Source organism: Rhincodon typus, chromosome 2 (genome assembly GCF_021869965.1).
Source record: "Rhincodon typus isolate 14 chromosome 2, sRhiTyp1.1, whole genome shotgun sequence".
Taxonomy (NCBI): domain Eukaryota; kingdom Metazoa; phylum Chordata; class Chondrichthyes; order Orectolobiformes; family Rhincodontidae; genus Rhincodon; species Rhincodon typus.
Window position 1 is genome coordinate 31,647,215 of NC_063333.1, and position 17,439 is coordinate 31,664,653.

The following is a 17,439-nucleotide window of genomic DNA, read 5'->3' on the forward strand; positions in this document are numbered from 1 at the left end:
TTTCCTCTCCACCTATCCTCTCCTCTATCCCTCTTCTATCCGCCTCCCACTCTCTCCCTATTTATTTCAAAACCCCCTTCCCCTCCCCCTTTTCTGATGAAGGGTCTAGGCCCGAAACGTCAGCCTCTCTGCTCCTATGATGCTGCTTGGCCTGCTGTGTTCATCCAGCCCTGCACCTTGTTGTCTCGGATTCTCCAGCATCTGCAGTTCCTACTATCTCTGATTCAGAGTTAGTTAGCCAATTGGATACAAAATTGGCTTGAAGGTAGATCACAGAAGATGGTGGTAGAGGGTTGTTTTTTTTGGACTGGAGGTCTGTAATCAGCAGACTGCAACAAGGATCAGTGCTGGGTCCACTGCTTTTTGTCATTTATACAAATGATTTGGATGGGAATATAGGAGGTATGGATAGTAAGTTTGCAGATGACACCAAAATTGGTGGTCTAGTGGACAGTGAAGAAGGTTATCTTAGGTTCAACGGGACCTTGATCAGATAGGCCAATGGGCTGAGAAGTGACAGTTCTATTTTAAATTAGATAAACGTGTTGCATTTTAATAAGGCAAACCAGGGCAGGACTTACACAGTTAATGGCAAGGACCTAGGAGTGTTGCTGAACAAAAAGACCTAGGGGTGCAGATGCACAATTCTTTGAAAATGGAGTTATAGATAGACTAGATGGTGAAGAAAGCGTTTGGCATGCTTGTCTTCATTGGTCAGTGCACTGAGTACAGGAGTTGGGACGTCATGTTGCAGTTGTGCAGGATATTGGTTGAGGCCACTTTTAAAATACTACAAACAATTCTGGTCTTCCTGTTATAGGAAATATGTTGCTAAATTTGAAAGGGTTCAGAAAAGATTTACAAGGATGTTGCCAGGATTGAAGGGTTTGAGCTACAGGGAGAGGCTGTATAGGCTGAGATTTTTGTTTTCCTTGGAGAATTGGAAGCTGAGAGGGGACGTTATAGAGGTTTATAAAATCATGAAGGGCATGGTTAGGGTGAATAGCTAAGTCTTTTTTCCAGGGTAGGGGAGTCCAAATCTAGACGGCATAGGTTTAAGGTGAGAGGAGAAAGATTTAAAAGGGACCCCAAGGAACAACTTTTTCACACAGAGGGTGGTGCATGTATGGAATAAGCTGCCAGAGGAGGTGGTGGAGGTGGGTAAAATTACAAAATTTAAAGGCATCTGGATGGATACATGAATAAGAAGGGTTTAAAGGGATATGGGCCAAATGGTACCAGATCAGTTTAGGATATCTGGTTGGCACGGATGAGTTGGACTGAAGGATCTGTTTCCATGCTGTATTACTCCTTGACTCTATGCCTCTATAATGAAGCATGCTCCAAATGAAAACTTGTCAAAAATCTGCCGCATTTGAATTGTTGGCAATATTATAAATGGCAAGTTTCCATAGAAAACTGCAAAGAGGTTCACATTCTGATCTCCAATAATTGTAAGGGGAAGACAGTTTTTTTTTGGAGGTGGGGTTGGGGAGAAGGAAAAATAGGACAAAATAAATAGAATGAATGAAAACTAGAATGGTTAATCCAGTGATTTCCAAATCTTTTCTCACTATGACCCCACTTCAAAGCTTAGAAATTGGTACAACTTCAGAGTGATAGAAGGTTCTATGTACAGTTGTCGAGTACATGTCAATGGTTCGGCTCACAACCATTTAAAAGACTCTATTGGACCTCGTGCTGCCAATCCCAGGAATGTCCAACCACAGGCTTGTTCGACAGTCACCAATCTGAAAAGCCTCAGCACTCACGACCACAATTGACTGTCCCTCAGCCCCAATGGGGGTAACAATGCATGGTTTAGGAATCTCTGGTTAGCATCCCCAGAGGAGACAGTACCTTCAATGCATACTAGTGCAGAGATATCTGGTCTCGGCCTGTAAGTTGCATGGAGACTGCGTTCTAATGTAAGCTAGTACATTAAATATTGCCTAGTTGATCCTTTCTGCACATAGCTGAGAGAAGATGAGCAATTTTACTGAGAAACACTGCTTTGAAAAACTCACCAAAGAACTACAGGTAAAGGCACTGAATCCAATATTTTTAGAGCAGTTCTCTGAAGGGGTTTGGTCCCACTTTCCTGACTGCTCTTCATTAACATGTAAAACATCTTTTCAAATTTTAAACCATTTCCCTTCTGAGAGTTTTAAAATACTTTTTTAAAAACTTTAAAAAACTCCTATTTCTGGAAGACCCACAAAAACATTAAATTCTAACCTTCTGCCCCATGGTTTGAATAATGGTTTTATACTTATGTCTTCCACTGTTTCAGCAACTCATGGAAACATATTTCTAAAAATCAAACAGAAACACTGATGATCCTCATGGGATGATGTAAACTGGAATGCAGTTCTTGCTACTCTCTTTCAGTTGACTTGCCTGAAGAAACCACTGGCCTTCTGAACACTATTTTTATATTTACTTTACCTCTGGAGTTACATTAAACAGTCTGTTACAGTCGCTACCTCTCATCTCCTTGAAACCTCCAAAGTGTACCATAACTAGCCCAGGAGGCTCTAGGACATGAATACTTTAAATGTCTTTGTAAAGTATTTTACTTAACTTTTATGCAAAGTTACCAAAATAAACTTAAAACTGTCTATAATATTAATTTAAGATTAATATTTCAAATATATATCTATTTGCCCAAAGATTTATCTAATCTTGAAACTCTACTACCTCCCAGTTTGAGAGTTTTGCTTCCTTATTGATTAAAAGTAGTTGCACTTTTACTCTCTATTTGTTTTTGATTTCTTAACTCTGCCTCTGAGGTATTGCCTGTTTGTTTCTCTCTTTGAAATCCTTCACACACACAGATATACTTCCTTTCTACATCTCATAAAATACATTTATTTAAATTAGTTTAAATACATTGAGTGTGTGAGCTGTGCTTTTGTACAGCTTTGCTGACAGGTATTTTATATAGTTTAAAAAAATACATGAGCAACAAACAATGGGTGTTACAATCAAAGTTACTTTACATGAAAATTAATTGTTGTGTAAAGGCTCATTGCGACTCTTCATCAATTCTTTCAGTATTTTCTCAAATAAATTTCTTAAAACATTTTTTTGTTGGGCCACAGTATAATTTTATCGTGTTCAACACGTCTCTAAGCACTAACTCAGATTCTGCAGCCATTTACCTTTGTCCTTATGTACACTGTTAGGCCCATCTGTCATTCCAGCATGCTTCTCTTGTGTATGTTGACCAAATGTCGTTGGCAATACTTGCTGTTTCTCATTTTGATTTAAATGAAATAACTGCAGTCCTGTAACAGTAAGTAATCAGTCACAAACCAATCTCCAAGGGTAGAAAGCAATCAAACTAAATACTAATGCTGCCAATATCCCTTGTAAAAATTTACTGGATTCCAAATCAGTAATTGAAAATATTCAAGTTATGATTTTAGTGACTGGAAAAAAAATCATTTTTGTTTAAACAAGGGACTTCTAGATGTTTATGGTATCATCATTCTGTGATTCCATCCATTTATAATTAGACTTACTGATTTACAATGATTGAATTATGCTATACATGAGCTTTTAGTGATACCACTGTGATCCCATCCATTTTCCATTAAATTTACTAATTAGTAGCCTTGGAAATAAGCCAATTACCACCTCAAATATGTCCCACACTGTATACAGAATTCTTCAGCCATGAGTGGGTCACTTCTGGAATGTACTGCCTGAAAATACTGTGGAAAACAGGTTCAATTCAAGCATTTAAAGGGCATTAGACTATTTGAAAAGAATTGGAGAGTCAGTGCAGACACAATGGGCTAAATGTTCTCTTTCTGCACCAAAACACTTATAGCATTCTGTAGATTTGTGACATGATAATTTTTAATCTTCTGTGAAACAATTAGAATAGAATCATCCATTTTATTTTCAAGGTAAGTAACATAGTGTTGGGAAAAGGGAGGTTTTCTATTTTAGGCACACAGGTCACCAAAAGCACTTACAAGTCAGGTAAAGCATTTTTAGAAGCAATGTTAGTTCCCTCTAGTCTGTCCAAATGACGCACTTCAGCCCAAATCTCAGAAAAGCAACGAGGATGGTTTTTAATTTAAAAAGAGCAAGCTAATTAGAAAAAGGCAGGCAAGAGCAAGTCACAGAACGAGGTAACTCTGAATTACACTGCATCTATTTCAATGCAAGGGGTCTTATAGGTAAGGTAGATGAACTCAGGGCATGTATGGGAAAATGGAACTGGGACATCACAGAAATTACAGAAATATGGCTGAGGGAGGGACAGGACTGGCAGCTCAACGTTCCACGGTTTCGATGCTATAGGAGGGATAGAAAAAGAGGCGAGAGAGGAGGGGGAAAGGCATTTTTAATTAAGGAAAATATTACTGTTATACATAGAGAGGATATTTCTGAGGGATGGTCCAGTAAAGCTATATGGGTGGAACTCAGAAATAAGAAAGGGATGATCACCTTGACAGAACTGTACTATAGGCCCCCCAGTAGTCAGAGGGAAAGTGAGGAACAAGTATGTCGAGAGATTTCAGATATATGTACGATTAATTGGGTTCTGATACTAGGGGACTGCCATAGTGTTAAGGGCTTGGATGGTGAGGAATTTGTTCGATGTGTTCAAGAAAATCTTCTTTGTCAATATGCAGGTGTATCAACTAGAGAAGGAGCAAAACTTGACCTTCTCTTGGGAAATAAGGCATGGCAACAAGGGAGAGAATAGGGCCCCTTAAAAACCAACGAGGTCATCTTACGTGTGGAATCAGAGAAGATGGGAGAGATACTAAGGAGATGGGAGAGATACTAAACAAATATTTTGTATCAGTTTGTGCTTTAGAAAAAGAAATGGGGGATAGGGAACTCGGGGGAAATATATATTGATGAGTCGAAAACAGTCCACATTACAGAAGACAAAGTGCTGGAGGTCCTAAAAAAAACATAAAGGTGAATAAATTTCCAGGACTTGATCAAATGTGTCCCAGGTTGTTGTAGAAAGTTAGGGAAGAAATTGCGGGGCTCCTAGCAGTGATATTTGTATCATCTACAGCCACGGGTGAGGTGTCGGAGGACCAGAGGGCAGCTAATGATGTGCCTTTATTTAAGAAAGGCTGTAGGGAGAAGCCTGGAACCTACAGATCTGTGAGTTTGACATCAGTGGTGGGTAAGTTGTTGGAGGGAATCCTGAGAGGATTTACGTGCATTTGGAAAGGCAAGGACTGATTAGGGATAGTCAGCATGGCTTTGTGCATAGGAAATCATGTTTTACAAACTTGATTGAGTTTTTTTGAGGATGTAACCAATAAGACTGATGGAGGCAAAGCTGATGTTTTCTACATGGACTTTAGGAAAGACTTTGACGAGGCTCTGCACGGTGGACTAATTAGCAAAGTTAGATTATATGGGATTCAGGGAGAGCTTGTCAAAATTGGTTTTATGGTAGGAGACAGAGGGTGGTGGTGGAGGGTTGCTTTTCAGACTGGAAGCCTGTGACCACTGATGTTCCGCAGAGATGGGTGCTGGGTCCCCTATTGTTTGTCATTTATATAAATGATTTGCATTAGAATTTAGGAGCCATGGTTAGTAAGTTTGCTCTTGACATCAAAACTGGTGGTGTAGTCGACAGTGAAGAAAGTTATTTAAGATTATAAAGGGATCTTGATCAATTGGGCCAATGGGCTGAGGAGTGACAGATGCAGTTTAATTTGAATAAATGCGAGATTTTGAATTTTAATAAAACAAACAAGGGCAGGACTTACATAGTTAATAGCAGGGCCCTGGGTATAGAGTGTCGAACAGAGAAACCTAGGGGTTCAGGTACATAGTTCTTTGAAAGCTGCGTCACAGCTAGACAGCTGTGGGTGGTTAAGAAGGTGTCTAGTATGCTTGCTTTCATTGTTCAGACCACTGGGTAAAGGAGTTGGGCTGTTATGTTGTACAGGGCGTTGGTGAGGCCACTTTTGCAGTACTGTGTACAGTTCTGGCTGCCCTGCTATAGGAAGGACATTATTAAATTGGAGAGGGTTCAAAACAAAATTTACCAGGATGTTGCCAGGGCTGGAGGGTTTGCATTATAAGGAAACACTGGATAGACTGGGACTTTTTCACTGGAGTGGAGAAGGTTGAGGGGTGACCTTATAGAGGTTTATAAGATCATGAAGATAAGGTGAATAGCAAAGTTCGTTTCCCTGGCGTGGGGTGGGGGCGCGGTGTTGGGGGGCGGGAGTTCAAAACAAGGATTCGTATTTTTAAGGTAAGAGGAAAAAGATTTAAAAGGGACCTGAGGGGCAACATTTTCACACAGAGTGATTCGTGTGTGGAATGAACTGCCACAGGAAGTGGTAGATGCAGGTATAGTTGCAACATTTAAAACACATTTGGAAAGGTATATGGGTCAAATGCAGGCAAAGTGGGACTAGTTTAGCTTTGGAAACATGGTTGACATGGACGAGTCAAACCAAAGGGTCTGCTTCCATGCTGTATGACTCCATAAGTTATGATCAAAGATAACTAATTATTATTTATAGTGATATACAAAGCTAAAATGTTTCCCGTTGCTATGGAAAAGAGGGTAGAGGAATCCATTTTGAGACTGAAGCTTTCAAGAGAGCATTGGATGATTTTTTGGATAGTAACGCTTTGCAGGGAAATTAGGCAGAGGTAGGAGATTGGAACTAGATAACGAGCACAATAGGCTTCCTTCTCCATCACAATGATTCTGTGATTCTGAGATCAGGTTACAGACTTCCCTTTAAACCCAGGATATCATGGATAGATGGCACACTCTTGACTAGTGTGGTCTTTAGCAAATTGCAAAGAAAAAAATCAATAAATAGAACCAGCCAGGTCACATTTTAAGCAGAGAAAATGCTCAACCTGTAACTTGTATTGAGAGATGCTTCTGGAATTAGAGGTTGCCCAGCTGGGAAAGTAAAAGAGAAGCAACTCATTGGAACTTGGGAACACCTAAGAACTGTTCGTGATAAAAACTGTTATTCCTTGGAGAGTGCAGCGTGTAATATAGGTACCTTTTATTTCTACAGTTTAAAGTACAAGTTGCCTACAAAAGAAAATGGCACTTAGTCAATAGAAATTTTATTTGTTTAGACTTCGGATGTAAAAAAAATAATATTACTCTTTTGGACATGAACTGGAAATTTGTATTTCTCTTTGTATGTTATCAGCCCTTATGGAGATCGCAACACAATAAAGACTTAACGTGTGATATTGCAGCATGGAAATTACCCAACTGCTCAGTAAGCATAACATTCCCCATGCATTAATCCAGCGTGCTATCAACTTACTGGAAAGAAGCTTGTAAAACAATGAATCTCTCAAACTAAATTGGGGTTGAAAATCACTCAGCTACTTGAATATTCTGCTTTTAAAAAAAGTGCCGTGTAAACAACAGAAGTTCAAAGGTTTTGAAAAACAAATAAATCAAGTGCGAAGATTGGGTGAACTTGGGCAAGATAAGATAAAGTTCAAATGAAGTTTAAATAAAAGAAGATTTCTTTTTCTCTCTCTACAAATGTTACCAGACTTACTGAATTTCTCAAGCACTTCCTGTTTTTATTCAAGATAAAGGTAATCTCCTTTGTTTAGATGAATTCATTAAGAATTAGGACTGTACTCCTTACCCCCCATCCCAACTATGAGTGGACACATCAATGCAATGCACAGCCAGAGTCCCCAAAATGAAACCACTGCAAAGATGGTGTCACTAGTGATTGTTACACAACTGATCTCCTCTTTCCACAGCACTTTGATAAAGGGACAACACTTCATACTCATTACACTTTCCAGTATTGTTAAGAAATTGGAAATCAATAAATCAAAATACCAGATTAATGAAAACCCTTCTTGAATGTAACATGAATGTACAATGTAACCCTGATTAACTGCCATCAATTCTTAAATAAATAATTAAGGCAATGACAAAATAAATTTAAATGCTACAGAATCTCAGATTTGTTTGCAACTCAGCACTCATACATTCCATGATCACAGAACCCTCAACTATAACATACGGGTTAAATGGAAGAAAATACCATGGCATTCTAAACTTCGAGTGACATTTCACGGAAGCCCAGGCTGCAGACATTATCACTTGGAAAAGAACTTTACCACAGAGCCTACGGCAAGGTATGGAGATTGAAACTTGCCAACCTATCCTGTCCCAGCCAGTAATCCAGAATACCAGGCTAAGGTTCTGAAGATTTGGGTTCAAATCCCATCATGGCATTGGTGAAATCTGAATTTAGTTTAAAAGAAAATCTGAAATTAAAAAAAAAAATTCTAATAGTGACCACATAACCACTGTCGATTGGTGTAAAATTCTAAATAATGTCCTTTAGGGAAGGAAATCCGCCATCCTTACCTGATCTGGTCTACATATGAATCCAGACGCACAGCAATATGGTTGATTCTTAACTACCCTCTGGATATTTAGAGATGGCCAATAAATACTTGCCTAGCCAATCCCATTAAAGAATCAAAAAAAGTCTGAAAATTCTGTTGGTTCTGTCACGTACATTCCCAGTCTAATGCAACAAGGAAGTCCCTGGTTTATGAACTAAAAGATCATTCAAAGTCAACCTGAGAAAGACATCATGCTCATCCAGTTTTTTTCCATAAATATCACACTCTCTGTCCACCTCACTCTGTCCTCTGCACCTTATACAGTGTGCTTTCAGTCATTTAGACTCCTCTGATGGGAATATGAAAAAAATTGGAAATCACACAACACCAGGTTATAGTCCAACAGGTTTATTTGAAATCACAAGCTGTCAGAATGCAGCCCCTTCATCAGGTGAAGTCACTCCAGTCTCCAACATCGGCACCTCCACGTTATCGGGAATATAAAAGGCAGATTAGCTGGCAAAGACCAGGTTGATAAGTCTCAGCCTCCATATCTAGCCACAGGCTCTGTGACAAGGTTCTTTTCCAAATGATAACACGGCGTTTTCAACAAATCATGTAAAAATACAACTATACTGAGCAAAACATTGGGGAGGCAACAGCCTATTGGTTTTATCGCTGAACTGTTAATCCAGACACCCAGGTAATGTTCTGGGGACTTAGGTTCGAATCCCACCATGGCAGATGGTGGAATTTGAATTCAATAAATATACTAATGTCCTTTAGGGAAGGAAACTGCCATCCTTACCTGGTCTGGTCTACTTGCGACTCCAGACCCACAGCAATGTGGTTGACTCTGAACTGCCCTCTGGGCAATTAGTGATGGGCAATAAATGCTGGCCTAGACAGCGGCGCCCTCATCCCATGAATGAATAAAGTAAAAAAAAAATGGTCAGGGATATTCAAATCCTCCAGGTGTCAAATGGGAGCCAACTTCTGTAGGGCTAGTGATATTTAAAACTCAATATACTCACAATCATATACCTATCTTGTGTTTTTTTTATTCTTTCAAGAGATTTTTGGCACTTAATTAACAATTTGGACTTAAATGTAAAAGGTATCATCAAACGTTTGTAGCCTCATTGTTCATAGTGAGGAGGATAGCTGAAGACTGCAGTAAGATAGCAATGGACTGGTCAGGTGGACAGAAAACTGGCAAATAGTATCCAACCCAAAGAAGTATGGGATAATACATTCGGGAAGGGCAAACAAAGCAAAGCAATATATAATTAATGCAAGAACACTGAAAATACTTTGAAGTGAATGTCCTCAGATCCCTGAAAGTACCAGGACAGGATAATAAGGTGGGTAAAAAGGCATTTGGGATCCTTTCCTTTATTAGCCAAGGTATAGCAGATGACAATGCAGAGAAATTAAGCTGGAGCTATCATAGAATCCGTACAGTGTGGAAACAGGCCCTTCGATCCAACAAGTCCACACCGACCCTCAGAGCATCCCACCCAGACCCATTCCCCTATAACCCACCTAATCTACACATCCCTGAACACTATGGGCAATTTAGCATGGCCAATTTACCTAGTGTGCACATCTTTGGACTGTGGGAGGGAACTGGAGCACCCGGAGGAAACCCACACAGACACGGGGAGAATGTGCAAATTCCACACAGACAGTTTCCCGAGGGTGGAATCGAACCCGGGTACCTGGTGCTGTGAGGCAGCTGTGCTAACCACTCAGCCACCGTGCTGCCCTTTATCATTATCTAAGCCACAAGTTGAGTACTATTTGCAGTGTTGGCACAACAGCAGGTGAGAGGCCAGGAATACTGCTGCGAATAACTCACCTCCTGATTCTCCAAAGCCTGTCCGTAATCTACAAGGCACAAGTCAGGAGCGTGACAGAATCCTTCCCACTAGCCTGGAGACTGCAGCTCTAATAACACTCAAGAAGCTTGACATCATCAGGACAAAGTAGCCCGCTTGTTTGGCACCACATCCATAAATATCCACTCCGTCCACCACCGAAGCTCAGTAGCAGCAGTATCTGCTATCTACAAGATGCACTGCAGAAATTCACCAAAGATCCTCAGACAGCACCTTCCAAACCCACGAACATGTCCATCTAGAAGGACAAGGGTATCAGATATATGAGAACATCACCACCTGCAAGATCCCTTCCTAGCCACTCACCATCTTGACTTGGAAATATATCACTGTTCCTTCACCATTGCTGGGCCAAAATCATGGATAACCCTCCCTAACAACACATGGACTGCAGCTGTTCAAGGTGGCACTTCATCACCACCTTCTCCAGGGTAATTAGGGATGGGCAATAAATTCTGGCCAAGCAGTGACACCCAAGCCCCACGAAAGGATTTTTAAAAAAAATTCTAACCCTATGATGAAGGGAAGGTCACAATGATGCTGCTGAAGATGCTTGGGCTGAGAACGCAAACTTGTGGAACTCCTGCAGTCCTAAAGTCCATCAGGACACAGGGTCTCTTCACCCAACAGCTCCAACAGCTTGCTGAGCCACACTCCCTGGCGATTGTATTTTTCTTGAGTTTCTCCAGTCCTTCCACTTTCTGACTTACAGCTGTTCTTGGGATTATCACTGATCTCTGTTTGTCTGTTGCAATAATGTAACCATTGAAAAATTATCCAGGATTGTTTTCTATTGTACGTGAGCAATACGTGCACCTATACTTTACAGTAATTTGATATAAAGGAAGTAAAATAATGTGATCAAATTGGGTAACAGACAAAAACCCTGATCTCAATATAGTTGTATATCAGGAGGTTTTATTCTGTAGGTTAATGTTTGCATGAGACATCAAAATGTATAAGGTAAAGCTGGTAAACAGGAAGAATCCAGAAAGAAAGAAAAATGCAATATTGTTGAATGTTAATCTGTTCCATATCATGAAAATGTCCAATACACTACACAGCATACTGAAGCTTCAATGTTCTGCATTAAAGTAACCAAAATGCATTTCCTTTTTAAGTGAATGTCTTGATCAGCATTTACATCCCTTTGATCCATTCCCCTGACTACTTAATCTGTCCTGAAGTGCGCAAATTCCAACCAAATTGCACAGACTAGCACAAATTTCAATGCTAGCTAAAATAAGATTCATCTCTGCCTGCTGGAAAAAAATATTACTCAGAGACTTTTTAAGTAAGAAATGGGATGTGCAGAAAGTAATGGTTTATTTTTTAAACTGTTAAATGGAATGGCAACATTAAAATTTTAACAAAGGTTGCAGCTGTATACATAGAGAGTAGAGTACCTTTTGGTAAGCACAAGATATAAAGTGGAAGACTAGCTTATTAAATGAGAGATGTCAGGAGGTATGAGACCCTGCTAACCACCTCTAAGAAAGATGTGTTGTATCAGGTACAATTCACAAAAAGAAATACAATTCTAGTCTAAATCTCACCACGAAGCCAGAAAAGTGTGCTGTTCTAATCACATTTACAGATGTTAAGCAGTTAATAAAACCTCTTTCTTATCAATTAGTTCTTGATTAATGGTGGCTTTCTGGCTGATTCAAGACACCCGTTACTTTTTTTTGGCAGAGATTAATAACACTGTTGTCAAAGTATCCTGCCTTTGTCACTGAATGACTATCATGCAAACCATCTGCAATGTTAACATCTGTTGGTGGTCTCCTGGGCAGATGTTTTAGTCTTGCTTTCTTGTCACTGGCATTGGCTACATTATTGCAACAGATGTAGACAATCAGAAAAGTGCTCATTCTCATGGTGAATTATCCCAGACTGTATTTTCTATTTTACATAAGAAATAGGTGCACCTGCACATGTTGTAATCTGATATAAAGGAGCTGCAAGTGTTAATATATTGAAGCACAATTATATGGTCAAATGAAGCCGCAGACAAAAGTCCTGGTCTCAGAGTAGCTTTATATCAGTAGATTTTATTCTGTAGGTTAACGTTTGCAGGACCAATCATAATTAATGAGTAAAGGTGGAAAAAAGGAAAAATCCAAAAAGAAAGAAAAATGCAATATTGCTGAATATTCATCTATTACTGAGCACAGCATGTTGGAGCTCCAGTGTTTTTGTATCAAGGAAATCCCATTAGCATGTCCTCCCTCACTGAACTCTCAATCACAGGTTTGGTGCCCAGAAGCAGCGATAAGTAGAGCCAGAATGCTTTGCTGTACAAAAGAAAACGCATCATGGAGTACACACATTCATGCAGGCTGCAGCTTTCACAATCTTGATATGAAGGGTCAGGAAGATGAATGTATGCCCACCTGTTACTATAAGTGAACAATATACTTTTTAATCAAGTGCTGAAGATTATTTCCCAAATTTCTAAAATGCAAATATAGTGATTGAGAGATATTTGTTGAGTTGGTGGTGGAAGGGAATAGACAAACAGAAGAAAAGTAAAATCCAGTGACAAAGCTAAAGAGGTCCACAGAGGTTGATCCAAAAAATGGCTAAGGGAACTGAAGACATGGTGAACTACAGATTGCATATAACCAAGAATATAGGAAGAAAAAGACACACACATATAGATGCAACAGAAAGCCACCTTGCTACCTTCTTTATACTTATATCATGTAATGTAATATTTCTGATATGCTTAGTTTCTTAAAGTCACTGAGTTGACATGGAACCAAAACAGTGAATGTTCTCAATCTGTTGAGAGAGAAACAGAATTAAAATTTTGAGTCCAAGACGACTTCTTCAGAACTGAACAGAGGTAGAAATGTGATAAGTTTTATCATATTGAGAAAGTGTGGGTATAGAATAGAACAGAACAGAACAGAACACAGAATCAAACCAAGCAGAATAGAATAGTCATGTATTGTGACTTGTACATTTTACAAAAAAAAGTAATGTGTTTAAGTCGCCATACCAAGGCACCTGCATTAATAGAAGAGACAGATAAGAAAACATAAAAAATTAAGACAAAGTCCATCTTAGCTCAATTCATGGTTTCTGGCTTCGGGAAAAGACAGTACCACTGCAAGACTGCCAAGTGGGGCTGCTGGAATACAGGGATGAAAGCCGCTGTTGAAGCAGGCCATCCACACCGGATCACTGGAATCCTGGCTGCAAGACTCCACAGAAGCTGTCCACTGGACGCAGCCACAGCAGCTGCCTGAAACAGCCTTCCTCCACCTAGCCGTGTCTTCTCCACCAATACTAGTTCCCCACACTTGCCCCTCTGCCACCTGCCTCAGTCCCAATCTTCCAATCTGAGCTCACCAGCCGCAATACTCCACACCCCAAAAAAGCCACTTTCCTATTGCCTTCCACCAAAAACATGAGAAAGGAAGAACAAAAAAGAAAAGCGGATCGAGTAGACAAGCCCGGGCACAGCAGCCCGGACGCTGCCTACTCTGCCACCGCCATCTTGTTTGTTTTATGGTTAGGTAGAAAGACAGATCAGGGAAAGATTAAAGAATGACAGCGATTAAATGACAAAGATGTCATGGAAAAAGAAGCAATGGTTGGTTTATAGAAGTAAAACATTGTAAGTGCTCATGGAAGAATTAAGGACAATTCTGCGAATTTAGCAAAAATGTTAAAACAACATAGACAGGGCATTTAGCAAAAACCAAGAACAAATCATGCTCATGATCTGAAGTTATTCAACTCGGTGTTGAGTCCAGAAGGCTGTAAAAGTACTGAAATGCAAAATGAAATGCTATCCAAACTACTATTCTATTTTGCAGCTTGCATTGGACTTCTATGGAATATTGTGAATACCAAGGACAGAAAATGTGAACATGTGAGCAAGGTAATGAATTAAAATGCAAAGCAACTGGAAAGGCGATGCCATTTGTGTGGACTGAATGAAGGTGTTCCGTAAAATGTCAGCTTGTGTGATTTCCTCCCAAAGTCCAGAATGCATTGTGAACAGCAAACATGGGAGATTAAATTGAAACAAGTATAAATAAAACATAGTTTCACCGCAAAGCAATATTTGGGGCTTTGAATAATGAAGCAAGACAAGGTAAAAGGCTGGGATTTATAACTATTGAGATTGCATAGGAGAGTGCCATTGGTTGGGTTTGACGTGCTCTGGGTGTTAGAACAGTTGAACAAATAATAACCCCCCTACAGGTACCCACAGTGACGCCTTTATTTACATGAAGTAAAGGAAGTTGAAGGAGAGATTATTGGATGAGAGAACAAGGTTAGGCAGGTCTGCTTGGTCCTCAGTTCCAGGGAGAAGCAGAGGGTCCCAAGATTGTCCATACAGGGGACTGAGTTAACCTGGGATTGATTCCCAGGCACAAGACTTCAGTATATCGACATTTAACTATGAAGTAACATTAATGACATTGGCTTAGACATTTGCATGTAACACTGGAAGCAATTCTAACTGAGGACAGTGGAGTGAACTGGAATGGAAAAAGCAAATGAGAACTGACAATATGAATTTAAATTTAATTATGGGTACACAAGGAGAAGAACATCAGAAAGCTCCACAGGGGCGAGTGCTGGGACCTCTGTTGTCATGGTCTACATAATTTGGACGAAACATTGCTGGTCTAATTATTCAGTTTGCAGATGATACAAAGATTAGAGGAGTTGCGGTTAGTGAGGAGGATTGTCGGAGGATATAGCAGGATGTAGATCAGTTGGAGGCATGGGCAGAAAAATGACAGATGGGGTTTAATCTGGACAAACGTGAGATGAGGCAGTTTGGAAAATCAAGTACAGATGGAAATTATGCAGTGAATGGTAGAACACTTAGGAACATTGACATGCAGAGAGATCTAAGCATACAGGTCCACAGTTCACTGAAGGTGGCAGCGCAGGTAGAGAAGGTAGTAAAAAAAAAAAAAAGGCCTATATCATGCTTGCCTTCATTGGAAGGGGTATTGAGTATAAAGGATAGGCAGGTTATGCTGCAGCTTTATTGAACTTTAGTTAGGCCACACTTGGAATATTGCGTACAGTGCTGGTCACCACACTACCAGAAGGATGTGGATGCTCTGGAGAGGGTACAGAAAAGGTTTACCAGGATGTTACATGGCATGGGGGATTTTAACCAAGAAGAAAGGTGGATAGACTGGGTTTGTTTTCACTGGAACAGAGCAGGTTGAAGGGCGACCTGATAGAATTTTATAAGAATATGAATGGCATGCACAGAGTGGAAAGTATAAGGTCTTTTCCCAGGATGGAGGGGTCAATTGCTATGGACACAGGTTCAAGGAGTGGGGTTGTGGGAGGGTAGGAGTTTAAGAGAGATGTGTGAAACATGCTTTTCACACAAAGGGTGGTGAGAGTGCCTGGAACATGCTGCCAGAGCTGGTGGAGGAAGTGGACACAACAGCAGGATTCAAAAAGCACCTGGATGAATATACGAATAGGATGGGAATAAGTGAAAACAGTTTTGGTATGGAAAGGCAAAATGTGCTGGCGTAGGCTTGGAGGACCAAAGGGCCTGTTCCTGTCCTGTGTTGTTCTTTTTCTTTAGAAGTCAACAAATTCAACAGTGCTTCAAATCAATTCTCCCAATTTCATGGCATTCAGGTGACAAAGGTGACAAATGGTCAACTGCAAGATTTACTGTTTATTGTCCTATATATCTGATGGCGCTATAAAACTAAATGCAATAACAGTTATCAAAAAAAATACTGCAGTTCATCTCTAAATGAATCCTCATTACTCCCTTTCATCATCATGCATCTTAATGGTTACTTCCTATGATTACTATGCACTTAAGATCGCAGAGCAAAGTGCAATTTCACCAGTGGGCAAACAGATAACAAAGAAGATCACTATAAATGAATGCAGGGTTAACATGTTTTTAGTGACAGAATGCAAACATAACTAATTCAAATTATAACATTTCCCTAATTTTATACCTGAAAAATACAGTTTTTCAACTTAAAAGATTTTCTAGTGCTCCACGTTAGTCACTGCATTTACTGAAAGATAATATCTTACCAGCAGCCTTTGGTGAGTCATGAATAAAACCCTGCATCTGCTCACAGATTTGTGTTTGGCTGTCATCTACATTGTCAACTTCTTGTCTGTAATAAAGAAATTACAGAATACTCTCTTGTGTGGAGGCAAACACAATTGATTCAACTTTGTGTATTACTAGCATTATATGCCACTTCATTTTGGTATGAACAAAATTCTGTTAAATAATACAATGAAAATATGATGAAATCAAAACATTGGACGCTAATAAGTCATGCACGTTTACATACAGTTCTCATGTATTCTTATTTCAAAACCAATACAGCATAATTCATACAGCAAAGACTTTAACTCTAAACACAAGGAAAAAGGATCCAGGCAGTGAAACATGAGGACAAAAACTATGATTTTAAAACAATAAAGTGACATACTGCAGGAGAGAAGAAATTGTAATAATATGGCTACGCTCTTCAATTACAATTGACAATTCACCATTGCTAGTTAGTATAGTCTTGCTCCATAGATGGTAGCTGTGCCTTGACCAATTATTTTGGATCCAGATTTAAATATGCCAAATTTTATTTCACTGAAAACAGATTTTCTATTTCCTTTGTAATGGGACCAGTTATGTAGGGTTATTAATTATTGGATATGTAATCCAGACAATTGCACTAAGAATTCAAACTATGTGGGTTCAAAGTTAGATTTAAGTACTGAATTCAGTGCAAGAAAATTTGGAAATACAAAGTGAACATGAAATTGCTACATTACTGTTATAACTGGCTCACTATTTGGCGAAGGAAACTTTAGCCAAACTGGCTTGGCTGTGGCTCCAGTATCACACCAACACTTCACTGTCAAGTGGCCTAACATGCCATTCAGTTATGGATCAGCAATGAATGGCAGAGAAGTTGTGTTAATCTTGGAGACAACCTTGGTTAGACTACTTAAAGTTCTATGAACAGTTCTGGTCTCGAAAACAGATTTTTAAAATTCATTCAGGGATGTGGGACTTGTTGGCTGGACCAGCATTTACTGCCCATCACTAATTGCCCTTAACATGATGGTGGCGGTGGTGGTGAGCTGCCTTCTTGAATTGCTGCTGTCCATTTGGTGCAGGTACTGTTAGTGAAGAAATTTC

General features: G+C 39.6%; 1 protein-coding gene across 3 annotated transcripts in view; it reads right to left on the reverse strand.

Moving 5' to 3' along the window:
• The window catches only part of LOC109934731 (zinc finger protein 438), a 69,205-nt gene extending 52,803 nt beyond the window's left edge, over positions 1 to 16,402 (reverse strand). For all 3 annotated transcript variants that reach the window (XM_048611793.1, XM_048611791.1, XM_048611794.1), the window contains exons 1-2: positions 16,320 to 16,402; positions 3,165 to 3,290 (exon numbers count right to left, since the gene is read on the reverse strand). In XM_048611793.1, the coding sequence (XP_048467750.1) occupies positions 3,165 to 3,290; positions 16,320 to 16,356 (163 nt within the window). In that variant the 5' untranslated portion in view covers positions 16,357 to 16,402. The remainder of the gene's footprint in view (positions 1 to 3,164; positions 3,291 to 16,319) is intronic.
• Between the last annotated feature and the right edge of the window lie 1,037 nt (positions 16,403 to 17,439).